The following is an 11,940-nucleotide window of genomic DNA, read 5'->3' as shown; positions in this document are numbered from 1 at the left end:
ATAAATTTGGGTGTTACTGGGGCAGCAGGAGTTGTAACTGAGAGTGATGGTGCTGTCGTAAGTCGTCTCTCCCCTAGGAAATCAAAAAGATCCCCTGCACGCTTGTTGCTGCCCTGGTTACTTTGTGGATTCTTTACAGCTCTGTTTATGAACCTTACCTCAGGCCGTAGTGCTGAGTTACTGCTGTTGCTGCCTGACTGATTTGTTTTCCAGAGGATGACGAGGAGGAGAAAGGATGGAGAGAAACTGAAGGTTTCTGTTGTGGGCAGAATTGAGAAGCTGCCAGTGTTTTTGGGGGAACCGTGATTTTCTTGCAGAAATCCTATTGCAGAAAGTTAATTACTTATTGATCTTGCTGTTGATGGAAAGAAAGCCTAATGAATGGTCTTTTACCAGCACGTCCTTCACTCCTAATGGATTCTCCACTAGAGTCCCAATGACTGACTTGCAGGGGCTCAGCCCTGAGCAGTCCCCATCACCTCCATTCTAACCATGCTGCATCCATCCCTCCAGGACTCATTAGGGGTAACAGCAGCACTGTTATGATTGCAAACATCAGGACAGCACCTCCTTTGAAGAACCTCGAATGCCCCTGAGCTGTGTTTATCAAGCAAAACCCATCAAGACAAGGAAATGAGGAAACAAGTCGCAAGGGAAGAGTGGTTAGTGTTTAAAAGCAGTGTGGAAATGTAGGATGTAGTGGATGGAAGGAGAGGAAACTTGAGGAGTGGAGATATAGAATGGAGACTGTGTGATACAAAGTGGTAAAAAAAAGAGCAAATGAAAAAGAGTTGAAAGCAGTGTGAGGTTGGTGGGTGAAAAGAATATGAGGGACAAGACAAGAGGGTGGATTAGTGGAAAGGCAGAGGATGAGGTGTCTGGTATGGACTGGGGTGTAGAACGTCAGGAATGATAGATGGAAGGCAGTGATTTGGAGGGCAGTGTATGGGAATCCCTATGTAGAGAAGAGAATTAGGGTTGTGCAGGAAGGAGAAATAAAAGGAGAAGATGAGGTGAAGGAAGATGAGCAATCATCTATGATAGCATTTTCACTCTGTGGATCCCTCAGTGTTTTCCCTGTGGACACAGGGTCCCTGGCCACTCTGTGTTGCCTTCTGGGAATTGCCCAGAATTTGGTCAGGACAACACAACCTTTTTTCCATCTTCCCCAACATTAAAATGTGATCATTGTCACAGACGTGCCCCTGAAGAGAGCTTTGATATTGAGGAGTGGCGTTGGCTGTGTGAAATCCTGACTCTCAGAGCAGTGACAGAGTCCATAGCTTGGGTCATCATAGGCTCTGATGCTGTGTTTGGACACAGAGCTCTGCTCTATGGCTCATTACACTTCATTAAGGAGAGAGGCAAGGCGAAACTTTTAAAACACTGATTGTTCTGCCCTGAGGATTGTTTCTTTTGTCAGTGAATCTGGCAAGGAATGAAACAGAAATAGTCAACAATGTAGTCAGTAGTCAACAATAGTTCTCTAACAGATGAGGTGTGAGGCCCCTGCTACCACTACCTACAAGAGGAGCATGCCTTAGTCTGCATTTTAGCTTCTGTGTTGCTGAAAAGCAGTGGGGAATGGGAACTTACATTTTCTATATGACTTTTTCTACCCTACTTCTGTTCAGTGTGCGTTAGGTATTAGTTTCACTTTAAGACAAGCTGTTAACAGAGGGCAAGAAGAAAACCTCATTTTCCCAGCAGTGCTCTCCTACAAGATGAAACCCACACTGCCTTTTTCCCAGGGCAAATGTGTGGACGGCAGCCATATCCAGCAGGTTCCCTGACCATTAGATCCAAATGGAAAAGGCCCAGAAATACCTTTGCCTTTCTTCTCTGCCATTCCTGTGGAGCTGAGAGGTGTGATGCACTCCTGGAACGCTCTTTGGGTGAGCAGATGTTTGGCTGTGGGAGCAGCCAGAGACTGCTGCAAGCTCTTTTCCAGGTGGCAAGCATTTCAGGTCTGACTGCAGCCAGGAGAAGCAGCGTGGTGATACGTGAAGACCCTGATAAGAGCTAGTCTGGATGTTAATAGCGGGAATGAGGTTATTCTCTTTGGAACGTACAGCTCCAGCCAGCAGACTTCTCAATTGTTCTTTTTCCAGCTTTTAAATGTGTTTCAAATAAAGTCGTTCTGGTCATTCCATTGAACAATGACTTCATGCCAGAGCACAGAGACCTGACTGCTCTCCTGGGTCTGCCAAGAAGCATTTAAAGCTGACATTCTCAGGTAGGTTCACACCTCACGTGGATCAAAACCATTCTTACAGGACTTGCAAAAAATCCTATGTGCTCTGTCTGACTTGCTGTGACACTGGGATCATCTCCATCCCTCTGTGCCTCCTGCTTTGCAACCCAGCAGGAAGATGAGGGGTAGTTCACTCCAGGAACAAGAAAGCTTAAATTATGTTTATTTGTAAAATGCCTCAAACTCCTGTAGTGGGATGCAATACAAGCATGTGAACGGGTGCAAGAATGCAACCGATTTTATTTACTAAGTAGGAGGAGATGCAACTGTGAAGCAGAGAGGTCAGGAAAACTTGTTTCTTGTGTGGACTCTCACATAAATCAAGATACAAGAAAAGACAGATTAAATAAGCACAGCATGTCTGTAAAACAAACCTGGGCTACCAAGGCTTAAGCCAACCTCTATTTACAAAACCTCACGTGACCTGCGAGCACTGAAGGAGCAAAAGCGAGGGAAAAGTGGAGTTTTCCGAGTGCATACATCTCCGATGCATACCTTTGGGCTGAATCACCATGAAAAGTTGCAGTGTTCAGAGCTATTTAAAGCAAGGGCTGGAGTCTGATGCACTGCTTTGAGGCTGCATCTCTGCAGGGAGGCCGTCACGAGTCGGACCATTGGCCGCAGCTGCTGTGAAGGGCGCGGGGCCGTGCGATGCGCCCGTTTCCCTGCCTGTAAAACCTGCGTTTTAAGCTGATGTTAAGAAATACGAAACGTGGGGGCTGAGAGCTCAGAAGCAGAACGTGGAAGTACTGTTTGCAGCTTTGAGAGCCGCTGGAACGGAGGCTGCAGCCCACAGCCACCTCCCGCTCCTCTCCTGAGGACTTTTCTCGATCTCTAAGAGTAGGAGATGGAATTTAAACCATCCTGTGCTTTTCGAGCAGCAGCCTTTGGCTGTGCTGTGCCACCGCTTACATCCTGCTCCCGTCTACTGGGACAGACCCCCAAAGGCCGCGCCGTTTCCCCCTTCAACCAGCAGGAAAATGGCCGGCTCCGCGACGCCCGAGCCCCGCTCCCGTAGGGGCTGAGGGCCGGCCGCGGCTTCCAACGGCAGAAGCGACCTCCGGGGGCATCGCGCCCCGGGCCGGGCCTCCCGCCGACGGGCGGAGCAGCGCCTGCGCCACGGCCCCGCCGAGCTGCCCGTGCCGGCGTCTCGCGAGAGGCGGCAGCAGCGGGGGGCGGCGGGACGGGACAGGGGGAAGGGGGGGGAAGCGCCGCCGCCGGCCCCGCTGCCCGCGCGGGAGGTGAACGCGGGGCCGCCCACGGCGGGGCGGGGCGGGGCGGGGCCGGCGGCCGCGGGTAGCGGTGGAGCGGGTAGCGGCCGAGCGGCCCTTCGCTGAGGACGGTCGGCGGGAGCGGCCGCCGCTTCGTTCCGTTGCCGCGCAGCCGGGCCGGGGGCTGAGGAAAGCGGCGGTCCCGAGGGCGGCCGGGACCTCCCGGTGGCAGCAGGTAATGGCAGCGCCGCCGTGCCCGCATCCGCCCTGCGCCCTCGGGGCTGCTCCAGGGCTTCAGCGCCGTCCCGTGCCGTCCGTCCCGGCGGGGCGGTGGGTGAGCGAGCGCGGCGGTGCGCGGACGCTGGCTTTCCCCTTCGACTGTGGGCGGTGGGCCTTTAACCGGCCCCTCGGGTGGGGTCTGCGGAGCTGTGTGTGCGCTTTGCTTTCCGTGCTGCTCTGCGGCTCAAAGCCGGGAGCGGTGAGCAGGCAGAGAGCTTTCCGTCCCAGCGAGGTGCGTGGCTTTTAGTAGCCGAGCAGTCGCTGCGGAGCGGGGACAGCCTGCACCGCGATGGCCGGCTTGAAAACTTGAAAGACGGAACTTCAGACGGAGCTCGAGCTGCGAGACCGCTCTTAAATAAAGCATTTCCGAGGCGAACGCGGCCGGTGGGGCGCTGATTTGGAGCCTTTTGGAGCCGATGGTGACTTGCACCAAAGGCTCCAGGTTTGTGTTGGCTGCGGGCACCGGGACACGCTGCGATCTTCTGTGCTCATACCGCCGGGAGGGATGGAGGTCAGGAGGGAGCAGAGCACGCTGCCTTGGCTGGTTCCTCCTGGGAGCATTGAGAATAGGCTTATCGAGGCGACTTCCTAGGGTCGTCTAGGATGGGTGTTAAGAGAGAGGAGCCTAGCACTGCCATGGCTGTACAAACCCGCGTTTGTGGTGGCATAGCTGTGTCCATCAAGATGTTCTGTTATTTTTCTCATTTACGCCCTGCGTTTATGTGATTCAGTAAATGCTGGACGTTGTTACCGAGGTTAAAACTTCCCTGCTCTACGCTGGGTTTTGATAGAGCTTAGGAGAAACAGTGTGTTGAGTGACGGACAAAAGTGAAGTTTGTTCTGGTTATTGGTGCGCTGTCTGTGGATGAGGGGAGTTTGTTCCCCTACACTTGCGGAGGTTCGTTTGGTTTGACTGCCCTGCAGCCTGCTAATTCCCTCAGCCTCACCTGCAGCAGGTGTGCTCCTCTGCACGTGGGTGAAGAAAGCTGCATGGGTTGCGTGGTGACTGCTGGTGAATCGAATTGCCACAAGGACAAGCGTTGGTTTGAATTTATTTTCTGTGCATTTAAAAAAGTTCTTATTCCACTGCTTTCCACCTTGAGAAGTGAAGGCTGAGCAAGGTTGTGTGATGTCCTGCAGCTCCCCGTGTGTGGGCAAACAGGCTGTGAGCCAATTCTCGGTGCCTGGGCTGTGCATCCCAGAGGGAGCTGGGAGCAAACCTGGGAGGATGCAAAGTGAGGAGAAATGCGAAACTGAAACCGTTGGAGGCACAGTGCTGTTAACAGAGGAGTTGTGTCCATCGTCTCCAGCATGGATCTGTATGTGAGTTCTTATTGTCTGTAGACCTTCTTGCTCCAGCAAAGGAGCAAGCAGAGCTGGAGTTACTTTCTGCAGTGAGAGAACATTGCTGCACAGATGTGTTGTAGAGAGGACAGGAAGAAAGAGGCGGGAGTTGCTTAAGCTGATGTTTGCCCTCAGAACAAACGGTTACAAACTGGCTGTGAAGTGCAAGTAGGGTTTCCAAATCCCCAAGGAGCCAGATCTGCAATGGCTTTTGCAATAAGAGCTGGGGGAGGCCTCCCCTTCGTTTCTGGTTTAAGTGGATTTTGAACCATCTGGAGAGATGGTTATCTGACGTGGTACCTTGTGAAGGAGGGGATGGCAGCGGTGACTTTGCACCTCGGTGTCTGTCATGACTGAGCCTGGGAGAAAAGCCATCGGTTTGCCCCCAGGCAAAGTTCAGGTTGGAGATAATCCCGTGACGGCTGTTCAGGAGGCTGTGTAGGATGATTATAGCACTTGGTCCGTTTCCCAGTTTGCAGGCATCGTGTCACAGAAGCAGCTTTGTATGGATCCTGGTGCACATTCTTGTTGGCTGGTGACTTTGGGTTAAACTTGAATGTAAATTCTTGGCTTCTCCTGGAGGTTTTCCTCTTGATTCTGGCAAGGGGAGAATGAAGGCACATTCCCTCTGATGTGCTTGGAGACCTCTAATTTGTGCTTTCAGCCTGGCATCCTTTATGAAGTGCTCAGAAAGAGGATGTATCATAGTCAATAGAGTAACTCTGTGTTCTGCAGCAGCTTTCTCAGGAGAAGAAATTAAGTTGCACTACTGTTCTTTTCCAGGGTTCCTCTCAGTTGCTGACAGAGTCAATGGGAGCAGAGTCATTTCAATTCTGTGCTATTCTCTGCTGTGTGACTTGGGAAAGCCAAATGCTGAGGCTGTGCGCTGTGTCCTGGAAAGCAGGCACGAACCCTTGGGCTTCTGGAGGGAGCGATGTGATCGGGGTGGCTCTAATGAGGAGCATCCTTCCGTTTACCCAGAGGAATGCGTGTGCTGGCTGTGCCACACACAGTGCTGGGCTCCTTCTATTGGTGCTGAGAGTATAATCTGTCTGCGCTGGGTGGGACAGCTCTGTAGAAATGCTGGCAGCAGCCTGGAGCTGTGGGAGCTGCTGGGCATGGGGAGATGGCAAGAAAGGATGGATGCTCTTTGCAGCTTTCCAGACTTATTGCATTCCAGTCACCCTGAAACCCAGCGTGCTAGGGATTGTGTACGCAGCAGGCGCCGTATTCATCCAGAATAGGAAGCATTCCCTGCCCTGAACAGCTAACTGTCTCAAAAGCAAGAACAGATTGAGGCAAAATGCACAACCAGAGATGTGCCAAGCAGTAGGCTTGGCAGCATCACTCCATTATCTTCTGTTGTTGGGCTGAGATGTTGGCCTGGAGTGCTGACGCACATATGTAATTTTCCCCTTCCTTAACTCCGTGCTCATCTCTGGGTGCTTCTTCCTAGATTTGATCCATCCTTATCCTAAATGAGCTAAACCTAGAGAATTGCTGCTGAGTGGTGCTTTGCTCTGCAGAGTGCTGTGCGTTGTGTCTGCCTGGTTCTTCCAGCTCCTTTTGAGATGTAGGATAAGAGCCTGACTCCAAGGAGCACAGCCGTTGGTGCTGCACTGTGATGCCACGTGGTAGGCTACAGCTGTGCTGAGTTTCTGGCTCTCCCTACCTCCAAAATGCAAATAAATACATTGGTGGAAAAATCCCAAACCCACAGTTCTGCATTTTACGTCTTTTGGGACAAACTGGGCTAATACTTTGATGTTGTTCCTGTTCATTAGTAAATTCTGGTCTAATGCTTTTGGTCTAGTGCTTGAAATCAGGACTTTGCTTGTTAAAATCTGCTGTGTCTGAGGCATGAACACAGCCATGGAGGTGGCTCTTTAGACAAGTGACTCAATTTAAGGCTTCTGTAGCTTTCACAGATGCTGAGCGTGTTGCCCATAGAGAGCAAAGGGGTTCAGTACTTCTGCATATCTGGACTCTGGGGTTCTTTGCATCCATATACAGCATAGGGTTGGTGCTGTCCAAGAACTGAACTGGCTAGGGAATAATCTTTCCAAGACTGTGGGGTGCCCACTTTTGTGCTTGGCTTTTGATTCTAACCCTCACAGAAAGTCTGTGTGAAACAGCAGGCTTTGAATTCTCTCCCAAAATGTCATAGAGCTGCTCCTGGCTTTCCTGCATTATTCCTCCACTGCTGTCAGTCTTTGCTCCTCAATTCTGGGGTGTTCAGGACTGTTGGGACTGTCGAACCTCGCACCTGCTGGTGAGGAGTGAACATCTTTGTGTTCATCCAACAGCCACGAGAAGGAATCTCTGCACCCTCCAGGAAGGATCATGTAACAGTGATTTCTCACCTGCCTTTGGAGACTGGGAGCTGTTAGGGGTGATGCTGACAGAAACGTTACGTTAAGCTGGGAAAGTGGCTGACTTGCACACAGCCCAGAAGTGGACAGAGATCTACCAGAGCATCCTTAATCTCAGAAACAATTTGGCTAGAAGTAATCATTCTTCCAGGTTTTTATTGATGCTTAGCTGTTGTCAGGGTTGTGTCCCTGTGGGTTTTCACAGGAAAGCTGTTGGTGTAATTGCTGCCCTTGACAAAATGAAGTAGTTACCAAGAAAGGTGGTGGAGGTGACATCCTCTGGGTGCCTTCGCACAGATTAGATGAAACAGTGTGTTTGGTTGGTGATGTTCTGTCAACACAAGCTTTCTTTAGCCACTGAGGCAATGTGCCTACGTGTTCAGAAGTCTGATAAGGCTTTTGTTTTTAGTACAGTGGCTCAGAGTGTCTTTATGGGCGAGATGGGACTGCAATGTGATCCCAAAAGCTGAAGTCATGGATCGAGCCCTCTGCTTGGTGTGTTAGATATGCTTAAAAATCAAGGAGGTCTGCAAGGCAGTTGGTACTTTCTGTGTATGGTTTTAGATTTTTAATACTCCGACACTTCCCTCTGATAACTTGAGGCCTGAAATGTTAATATTTTTGTTTATTTGTTTTTAAATGGAAACAGAACTCCTGATGAAATCGTGCGATTCAGGAAGCTGGAGAGTGATGAACAAACCTTTGTTGCTATGGAAATGAGTAAACTTGTAACATGTTACGTCTCCTTTTGGACAGAAAATCAGAGCTTTCAAGTGAATTCCAGGCTAGCCTCTAGTAGCCCGAATGTCCACTCCTGACAGTGTCCCCTGGTTCATAGGATGAGTGCAGCTTTTCCTCCTCGAGGAAGGAGCTGGAGCAGAAGCTGAAGGCTGTGGTCTGTCCCTGGGATACTTTGAGATCTCATGGCCCCTTCTGCTCAGTTGCAGAACCAGATGCTCTTAAAACTGCCAAGGGAGGGCCAACAGGAGGGAAGGTTGGGCTTTGTCTACAAGAGAATTGGTGCCTCTCTGTGTAGCCACTGTAGGTACCTGGGGAGCACACAGCTCTTCCTGTGCAATACTGTGAGATGGTCAGCCCTGTGCAGAGCCTTGATCGTGCAAGGTCATCGTCTCTAAACCAGAGTTTAAACAAGAAATTGACTGACTTTATTTCTGGTTCCTTTCCAGGCTCATGGTCTGCAGCACCATGCAAGATCCCAGCCCTCGCTCTGCGAGCCAGAGGTGAATCCATGGGAAGGCCAGCTATTGTGGTAGCTGTCAGGATGACCAAAGCACGGCTCCTCCGTCTCTCTGTGGTGCTGGTCTCCATCTTCATGATCCTCCTGATCATCGTCTACTGGGACAACGTGGGAACAGCTCACTTCTACCTGCACACATCCTTTTCCAGGCCTCATTCCCCAGAGTCCATCCCCGGTATCACTGCAGGTGGGGACTGGGAAGCCTTGCCAGAGGTGGATGAGTTTTTAGCAAAGCTGCTTAGTTCAAGCCTGAAACAGAACAGCTCTACTTCCCGAAAGACAGAGCAGCTGCTCGTCCAGGGCTCCAACAAGCCTGTGGTGAGCAATTTGGAGGAGAACATACGGGGCTATGACTGGTCGACGCACAATGCCAGAAACAGCTTGGACCAAGAGAAGCTGCAGATAGAGAGGCAGAGAACGCTGCGGGAGTTTTGTGCCAATTCCAGCTTTGCCTTCCCCACCAAGGAGCGCTCCTTTGATGACATCCCAAACTATGAGCTCAACCATCTGATTGTGGATGACCGCCACGGCATCATCTACTGCTACGTCCCCAAGGTTGCCTGCACCAACTGGAAACGGGTGATGATTGTGCTGAGTGAGAGCCTGCTGGACCAAGGAGTCCCATACCGGAACCCCCTGGACATCCCACGGGAGCACGTCCACAATACCAGCACCCACTTGACTTTCAACAAATTCTGGCGTCGATACGGGAAATTCTCCCGGCATCTCATGAAGATCAAACTGAAGAAATACACAAAGTTCCTCTTCGTGAGGGACCCTTTTGTCCGCCTCATCTCTGCCTTTCGCAGCAAATTTGAGCTGGAGAACGAGGAGTTCTACCGGCGTTTTGCCATCCCCATGCTAAAGCTGTACTCCAACCATACCAACCTTCCCACCTCTGTTAGTGAGGCCTTCGGGGCCGGCCTCAAAGTCTCCTTTTCTGACTTCATCCAGTACTTACTGGATCCCAGGACAGAGAAGATGGCCCCTTTCAACGAGCACTGGCGGCAGGTGTACCGGCTGTGCCACCCGTGCCAGATAGACTATGATTTCATCGGGAAGCTGGAGACGCTGGATGAGGACGCTGCTTATCTCTTGCAGCTTCTCAAGGTGGACAGGCTGCTCCGCTTCCCCCCCAGCTACCGGAACAGGACTGCCAGCAGCTGGGAGGATGACTGGTTTGCTAAAATCCCCCTGGCTTGGAGGCAGCAGCTCTACAAGCTGTATGAGGCAGACTTTGTGCTCTTTGGCTACCCCAAGCCAGAAAACTTGCTTAAAGACTAAAAGTGATTGGGCTGCGGGTGGGGGAGGGAACATCTGAAATACCAAAAATGTTTAAAGCCTCCTCATTATTTTTTTTTTGCTTTTACCTCCCTTTTCCATAAAGGTTGGTACAATGGAATATATTTTTTCTACCGTTTCCCCTTCCGTTTTTGCAGTAATGCCAAGTTCAGGATATTTCCATCCAGCTGTGCATATGGAAAAAATGCCAGTATTTTTATCATTGTTTTCTGGGTTTCCTTTTTTTTTAATGTCTCCATGTTTTGCAGTGGGTCGCTGCCCATGGTCACTCTGCCAGCTGTGTCCTTCAGTAGCTTTTTATTAATACATTTTTTAAAATTAATATATTTAAGATATTTAATACGAAGTTTGTGTTGTGGCAAAGGAAAGGAAGGAATAAAAAAAAAAAAAAAAAGAAGTGAAAGAAAAACCTAAAAAGTGCTGATGCGTTTGCCTCTGTGTGTCGTCTCAAGGCTGTTGGTGATGTTGCAGGGCACTTGAATCTCTTCAGGGCTGGGAGCCCAGCAGATGGGTCACTCAGTGCCCGAGCACCCGTGCTGCGGTGAGGCATGCAGCTCACAGCCAGGATCACAGGAGGGAAGTGGTTGAGGCCCACGGGGTGATTCAGGATGTGCAGATGGCCAGCCCAGAGCCTCTGCTCTGCTTCCACTTCCAGCAGCGTGATGGAGGAGCTGTGCTGTACAGAACACTGCATTTGCTCAGCCTCTGCATTGCTAGCATGGAGAATCTTCTGTGATGTGATGTCTGCTGTGCTCAGCACAGGTAACTTGCAGCAATGGGGATATAGCACAACTCCCAGTGCTTTAGGGGAATGTGGCAGGGTGTGGATATTTACCCCTGGGTGAAGAAAAGCTGAAAGATTTCTTTTAGTTTGTGTGCATTGAGGTGATCTCTGAATTCATTTGTTTTCAGTTTGCCAGCTACTGCTTGTGATGCTGTGCCCTCATCTGCTGCATTCATGCTTGTAGCAACTGACCGAAGCAGATTTAGTCACCTGCCTTGCTGGGCCCTGCTGCAGCAGTGATGGTGGCCCACTGTGCTCAGCGCCTGCGGGCTGCTTCCCAAAGGATGCAGCTTTTGGAGACAGGCTTTGTGTCTCATCAGCTGAATCTGCATCTCTCTGAATTGCTCTGTGATCAGGCAGAGAGCTGAAATGCTTAATTACTTTCCTGAGCTGTGAAAACGATGGAGGTCCAAGCCTCAGGAAGCAGCTTTGTGTTCTGGGCAGCTGCCTTGGGGCTGGCTTCCTTGTTCTGCTCAGAGACCAGCAGGAGGTGTGACGTTCCCCCTCCGTCTCCTCGCTTTTCCGACCTCTGTACACGTGTGTTGTCTCAGCATTGTGTGCTCCTCCTGGTGAATGTGCTGCACCAAGCTTTTTAATCTTTAAGTGAAAGGTAATAGCTAGTAGTTATGCTAGGAGCAAAGAATTGTATTCACAGCACCCTCCTGTAATTTCTGCAGAGATATTTGCAGTTTAAATGAGCCTGAAGCCATGATCTGATTTTTAGTGCTTAGATCTTCACAGCTTGGGGAAAAAGGAAGTGCTTGTTTATGAGTCATTATTTAAAACTAATAATAGAAAAGTGTTGATCTCTTCAATTTATTTTTTCAATTACAAGCTAATTGCTGCAAAACAGAAAGATGTTGAGACTCTCATCTGCTGTAATGAGTAATCCTGGGAGGCTGTCGGTTCCTGCAATATTTACATTTCTTCAGGGTGGCTTCATCCTGCTCTTCAAAGTTACAGCGTGGATGTTTGCGGCTGTTGTCTTTACAACGTGTTTGTTTTTTTGTGTTGTTTTTTTTCCTCTTCTAATTTCCATTTAATTGATGTTTAGTATTTGCAGACGTGGGCAGCTGGGGATGCGGCGCAGATGTGCTGATGAGCACCGCATTGCCCGAGCTGTGCAAACTTCCTCC

The 11,940-nt window shown here is 50.3% G+C and overlaps 1 protein-coding gene across 2 annotated transcripts; it reads left to right on the top strand.

Annotated features, from left to right (window-relative positions):
• The first annotated feature begins 3,541 nt into the window (after nt 1–3,541).
• Nucleotides 3,542–10,124, top strand: CHST12 (carbohydrate sulfotransferase 12). 2 transcript variants are annotated; one of them, XM_052679752.1, is made up of 2 exons: nt 3,542–3,700; nt 8,648–10,124. In XM_052679752.1, the coding sequence occupies exon 2, from the start codon at nt 8,710–8,712 to the stop codon at nt 10,000–10,002; it is 1,293 nt and encodes a 430-aa protein (XP_052535712.1). In that variant the 5' UTR covers nt 3,542–3,700; nt 8,648–8,709; the 3' UTR covers nt 10,003–10,124. The 2 variants fall into 2 exon arrangements, with proteins under 2 accessions (XP_052535712.1, XP_052535713.1); XM_052679753.1 differs by lacking the exon at nt 3,542–3,700 and adding an exon at nt 3,872–4,186.
• Nucleotides 10,125–11,940: the final 1,816 nt, after the last annotated feature.

The sequence above is a fragment of the Tympanuchus pallidicinctus genome, unplaced genomic scaffold, assembly GCF_026119805.1.
Source record: "Tympanuchus pallidicinctus isolate F22 unplaced genomic scaffold, pur_lepc_1.0 scaffold18, whole genome shotgun sequence".
Taxonomy (NCBI): Eukaryota; Metazoa; Chordata; class Aves; order Galliformes; family Phasianidae; genus Tympanuchus; species Tympanuchus pallidicinctus.
This window is presented reverse-complemented; position numbering and strand designations above follow the sequence as displayed.

What these genes read in the sequence shown, in the direction of transcription:
- CHST12 (XM_052679752.1), top strand. Translation starts at nt 8,710, where the DNA reads ATGGGAAGGCCAGCTATTGTGGTAGCTGTCAGGATGACCAAAGCACGG.